The sequence below is a fragment of the Gastrolobium bilobum genome, unplaced genomic scaffold (genome assembly GCF_033153095.1).
Source record: "Gastrolobium bilobum isolate Gb01-03AN ecotype WA unplaced genomic scaffold, APGP_CSIRO_Gbil_v1 utg5369, whole genome shotgun sequence".
NCBI lineage: Eukaryota > Viridiplantae > Streptophyta > Magnoliopsida > Fabales > Fabaceae > Gastrolobium > Gastrolobium bilobum.
Genome location: NW_026899621.1, coordinates 571,406 through 577,534, shown reverse-complemented (window position 1 = coordinate 577,534; position 6,129 = coordinate 571,406). Strand labels below are relative to the sequence as shown.

General features: G+C 34.1%; 1 protein-coding gene across 1 annotated transcript; it reads left to right on the top strand.

Annotated features, from left to right (window-relative positions):
• Positions 1 to 346: 346 nt before the first annotated feature.
• LOC133292001 (omega-6 fatty acid desaturase, endoplasmic reticulum isozyme 2) lies at positions 347 to 5,345 on the top strand. Its single transcript, XM_061490365.1, has 2 exons — positions 347 to 398; positions 3,829 to 5,345. Exon 2 carries the CDS (start codon positions 3,840 to 3,842, stop codon positions 4,989 to 4,991), a length of 1,152 nt encoding a protein of 383 aa, XP_061346349.1. The 5' UTR covers positions 347 to 398; positions 3,829 to 3,839; the 3' UTR covers positions 4,992 to 5,345.
• The last annotated feature ends 784 nt before the right edge of the window (positions 5,346 to 6,129 follow it).

Genomic DNA, 6,129 nt, shown 5'->3' with positions numbered 1-6,129 from the left:
TTGGTGCAAGCGAGGAAAAAAGAGAACGGAAGGAAAAGTGAAGTCAATCGTGGCCACTGCATATTTGCCGAACAAATCTTTGCTACTCCTATAATATCTTACATGTGGCTAAAAAAGTTAAAAAAATTAGGGTTTAAATAAATAATAAAATAATTATTGGTTAAATGAAAATAAAAATTTCCTTTTTTAAAAAAAAGGGAGTAGTAGCATAGCACCAAAGAAAAATTTCTATTTGCCAAACAATATGTTAAATTAAATATCTCCCAGTGGGCCCCATTCATTGGACGGACACAATATCACTTTAAATATTGCCCTAGTGCATCTTTAGCAGCCTTGCCCCCATCTCTCACTCCATCCAACTCCTCTTCACACAAATTCAGCGGTTTCTCTTCTCCCAGGTACCTCTCTCTCTCTCTCTCTCGCTTTTCTGTTCTGTTTCTCTCACTGAATGTGATGGTTTTCTCCCATGTTTAAGCTCGAAATCTTGCTTTCATTTCCGTTTTCACGCTAGATCTGAACAGTCCCGCTCCCCGCCCTCAGTTTTCTCGGCTATTTTAGATCTCTGCGATTCTATTTACTTCAGCATCTAATTTTTGCTCTCTCTCTTCTTCTTTTTCCAAATATTTCACGTCGTTTTGTCGATTCTTTCGTCATGCGGTTGCTTTCTTTGATTCTATTGTAATATATTTTTTCGATTAACAAACCTGTTTGTATTTGCATTTATTTTGTTACGTCCGGTGGTTCTCTCTTGGATCCAAGTAGATATCTCTTTCCGGTTTTTGCCCGTTCTCTCAGGAAACGGCAAAGTTTTGTTCCTCCTTTCATGATATTATCGTTATATTAATTATATAATATTATTTTTTCTGTTAAACTTTTAATTACTATCTTTCACGAATCTGGAACAATTTTGCGATTGCAGATCTCATTTATTCACTATTAATTTCTGTATGCATTGGCAAACGAAACTCATGACTGCTTAGGATTTGAGTGATTATTTTGGTCCTTTTTTGATTTTTTTTTCTCTCTCAGCCTATATAGTGATATGATGAATGTACCTGATGATAGATTTGGATCGTTTGATTGGTAATTTATGGATATATTCGGATTCTCTATTCCAAGCTGAGTTAAAAAAATCTCTGCTAAACGACCATTTTATTGTTTAGGAGAGTTGATGTGCAGTTTTGCATACTTTTATTCGCAGGTCCTCTTTCTATATTTTTATTTATTTTGGTTTATATCACAACTTGTGATATGTTATTTTAGTTATCCTTTTTAATACCTATCTGTCATTATAGGCATTATTTAATATCTTTAAATGATAATCTCAATTAATTTTTATATTTTTTCTCTTGAAATTTATATGAACTATCCTTTGTACAATAGTGGTTGGTAAAATATACATGGAATAAGTTATCCCTGTAAAGTTATATTTTTTGGATTATAATTTAATGTTATATTTTGTATGAATGATTTTCCGAATTATAATCTAAATAATATAATATGTCCAGTTATTCTGGATTCACTATGTGGACGGTTTTACCGAAGTGGGAAATGTATCTAACCATGTGACACTAGCTTTGTTCCACTCGGCAGCTTTAATGTGTGGAGACGGATTTTCCTTTATAATTCATACGAAGTGGGAACTTATTTATATGAACTATTTTTAAACCAAACCTATATTTTCCCTAACGAATGTATTACTTTGTGAGACAGGATATATATACCATAAAAAAAGGTTACAATTTTTACAATCAATCTAATCATTGTTGATTTCTGTCAATCTACAATAATTTTCAATAAATTATAACCGTTAGATTGACGAAAATCAACGGTGATTAGATTAGTTGTAATTTTTTTTTTATGGCAAGTATATTCTTTTCTCTTATTTTGTTAGGTGAAATTAAGAAAAGGTATTGATAAATTATTAGAATTTTATTATTTTAATTGAAATATTTAGACAAATTTAATTACATTTTTAGATTGAAACTGCCACGTTTGTTTTCGACGAAGAAAGCTTTGAATTAAATTATTTTTAACATTAAAAGTCTGTGTGTTTAGCTTACTATATTTTGTAGTTAAATATTTTGAATCAAACTATTTTAAAAAGAGTATTTTAAAATATACATCGGTCGAACAGTGCGAAATAAAGAAACGTAAACTATTACCAAAAGAGAGAGAGTAAACCAAATGGTGGTAGCTCAGTTGACGCGTAAATTGAAAAGAGGAACACTAATCAAAATGTCACTGTTTATCAATTTTTTTATCTGCTTATCACTGTTCACCAATTTTTTTACCTGCTTCTGAAATATATTAAAAAATAACACTATTCACGTGACATTTAAATAAAAAATTTGATGAACAGTGAGATTGAGTGGTAAGAAGTTTTAATGCAGGTATTGTTGATTATTGTACCGCTGAAAGGGCCTGAAATAATTTAATTTTGATGCGCCATTCAACAGATGGGTCTTCCTATAATATTATTATATTCATTATTTTATAGATGTCCTTGTTCATGTGGGTCCGCTTAAGATTTATTTTTGGTAATTGGTACGCCTGTTCTGCATTGCCTGCAGAATATCTCTGAAAAACAAGGATCGCGATGTCTGTTTGTGTTCTTGACTGATGCGTTTGCAAGCTGTATTTTGTTTTAGCTTTGATAAATTATTCAAACAAATTTGTCGGATTTTGGACATCTCATTGTTTAGTCATGTGCATTTATTTATGGTTGGACCACCACTACGCAACGTATAATCAAATCCACATATCAACTTGGAAGAAAGAGCTTATAGGAATTTCTTATGCCCCGTGATGTGATCTATTAGGTTAAAGCTGCTTTTTTAGCACTTACATACTTGCTTCGAAGGAGGAAAGAAAGTTGGTGGCGGTCCATATTTGAAAGGAGTATTATTTTTTAGCATCCACTTTTACGCCTTTTATTTATATTTATTTAGGAAAATCATTTTCTCAAAGATAGATTTTCAATGTTACGAGAAATCGAAAATTATGCTGTTCTTTTTGTTTTTGTTTTTTTTAAAGTAACAGGTCCCACCACTTATTGTATTTATGACATGAGAGATAATATCTTATGTGATATGAGAAAGGAGAAACCCATTTATTTATGGGCTTCTCTATTTTTATGTGTAGGAGATAAATTATCTTTTATTATAGTTACATAATAGTGGAGTCTATCACTTAAAAAAAATATGCAATATAATTTTTAAAGAATGTGTAGGAAGAAAAATTACTCTCTTATAATATGAAAGTAATTTTTTTCTCTTATTTATTTATTGTTAAACCTAGAAAATATTATTTTATTTTATTATGTTTAGATGTAGTGCATGAATGAAAATGAAATAAGTGAAACTTTATTAACATTTATGAATAATGAATATTCATGATATGAAATATAAATACAGAATTTTTAATTTCACGAGATTATGCAAAAACTGAATGTTCATTCCCATTGTTTTCATTTTGCTCTTCGATTACGATGGCCCGCTAATTGTTGGTTGTAATTAATATCTATTTTATGTTAACGGGTGCTGTATTGTTTCCCCTTGGCACATGGGGAGTATGGAGATAAAAAGTAATGAACCTGAAAACGGTAATGAGAAGAACACATCTTGGTTACTGTTGTTGAAGTGTTTGCTGGAGGCAGTGGAGAATTTTTCTTTCAATTAATGAAGATTTTGCTTTGAAGAGCACACACATTGTTCATTCTATTTTTATTTTATTTTTTCGTTGAGAAACTATTACATTATATTTTATTCTTGTTCATGCAAATTGGTAGACTCTGTTCAGTCTTGGTTACTGTTATGTTATGTGCAGGTTGCGTGAAGATGGGGGCTGGTGGCCGAACCTCTGTTCCTCCTCCCAACAGGAAGTCAGAGGCTGACGCTGTGAAGCGGGTGCCGTTTGCAAAACCACCATTCAGTCTCAGCCAGGTCAAGAAAGCTATTCCACCTCACTGTTTTCAGCGCTCTGTTATCCGGTCATTCTCCTATGTCGTTTATGACCTTACCATAGCCCTCTGCCTCTATTACGTAGCCACCCATTACTTCCACCAACTTCCTCGTCCTCTCTCTTTCTTGGCCTGGCCAATCTACTGGGCTATCCAAGGTTGCATCCTTACCGGCGTTTGGGTCGTTGCGCATGAGTGTGGCCACCATGCTTTCAGTGACTACCAGTGGCTTGATGATACCGTTGGCCTTGTTCTCCACTCTGCTCTCCTAGTCCCTTACTTTTCATGGAAATATAGCCATCGCCGCCACCACTCCAATACCGGTTCTCTTGAGCGTGATGAAGTCTTTGTACCGAAGAAGAAGTCCGGTATTGAGTGGTACTCTAAATACCTTAACAACCCCCTGGGCAGAGTCCTCACACTTACTGTTACCCTCACTCTTGGTTGGCCTCTGTACTTGGCTTTTAATGTCTCGGGCAGGCCTTATGAAAGGTTTGCTTGCCATTTTGACCCATACGGTCCCATTTACACAGATCGTGAACGACTTCAAATATACATATCAGATGCGGGAGTACTTGCAGTATGCTATGGGCTTTTCCGTCTTGTCATGGCAAAAGGGCTTGCCTGGGTTGTTTGTGTTTATGGAGTTCCATTGCTAGTGGTCAATGGATTCTTGGTTTTGATCACATTCTTGCAGCACACTCACCCTGCATTGCCGCACTACGATTCCTCTGAGTGGGACTGGTTGAGAGGAGCTTTAGCAACAGTGGATAGAGATTATGGGATCCTGAACAAGGTCTTCCATAATATTACAGACACTCATGTGGCGCATCACTTGTTCTCCACAATGCCACATTATCATGCAATGGAGGCCACAAAGGCGATAAAACCAATTTTGGGAGAGTATTATCGGTTTGATGGGACCCCATTTTACAGTGCAATGTGGAGAGAGGCAAGGGAGTGTATTTATGTTGAACCAGATCGAAGTACTCAGAGCAAAGGTGTGTTCTGGTACAACAATAAGTTGTGATGATTATAGCTGCTGCATCTTCTTGTTCGTCAGGTGGGAAGGATTTAACTTTGCTTTCTGACAAATTAGGATGTTTGCTTATTGGGAATAATTTTGTTGAACCCTTATATTGGTATTTGTAACAAGACTGTAGGATAGTGGTTTGCTTGATTGCAGAATAAGATGTAGCATCTCTGAACGGTTCGATTGTTGCACCATGATTTGAAATCAGTGCTTGTCGACCTAGTTTCTCAAGATAGTACCAATTTGTCTATCTCTTGAGAAGCCTATTCTTATTCTATTTCTTGATGCCTAGTCATTCTCATGTTCCGTGATTGACTCGGAATTCCGAACCTTGTCTGTTACTTTCTGAAGTGTAAGTTTACTGCTTGTTATAAAAGTTTTAAATGTATTACTACCAATTGATTCATTCCAAATTTGGCCGGGGGTTGCGCAGATGATTAAGAGTAGCTTTATTGAATCTGCTTTTCATGAAGTAATAAGGCGCTTCTTCCTTCAAAAATATTACTTCATTACAAACCAAACTTTTGCCCTTGATTGAATGCAGAGAATTGTGACATGATCCAAAGTGAAAAGTATGATTAAGACAGAAGGGAAATTTATGTACACATAACATTTTTCACGGGTTCCCAATCATCATTTCATTTAGTATGATTAAGACAGAAGGGAAATTTATGTACACATAACATTTTTCACGGGTTCCCAATCATCATTTCATTTAGTATGATTAAGACAGAAGGGAAATTTATGTACGCAACATTTTTCACGGGTTCCCAATCATCATTTCATTTTCCCCTTCTGCCTATTATTTACATCCTCAAAACCACTTCATTACTAAAGAAAAGTGCCCTTGATTTATGTGCCAATTAATGTTCCACATTATAGTAGTGACATTGAATTGATCGTTAAATGAAGAAATTGATTATATAAATTATTAATGAATTACTAATTTAATATTCAACAAAAGAAAAAGAAAAAGTAGTAGTATAATATTGGTAATGAGAAGGGTTATATTTACAACTTTTTTTTTTTGTTTACAACTTTTACAACCTCAATTATGTACTCCAAGGAATATAAATTCTTCTGAATACTTCAATATTTCTTATAATTTTACATAATTATAAAGTAGTTTTTATAT

Bases quoted from the DNA above. Each gene is read 5' to 3' on its own strand.
- LOC133292001 (XM_061490365.1), top strand. From the start codon at position 3,840: ATGGGGGCTGGTGGCCGAACCTCTGTTCCTCCTCCCAACAGGAAGTCA.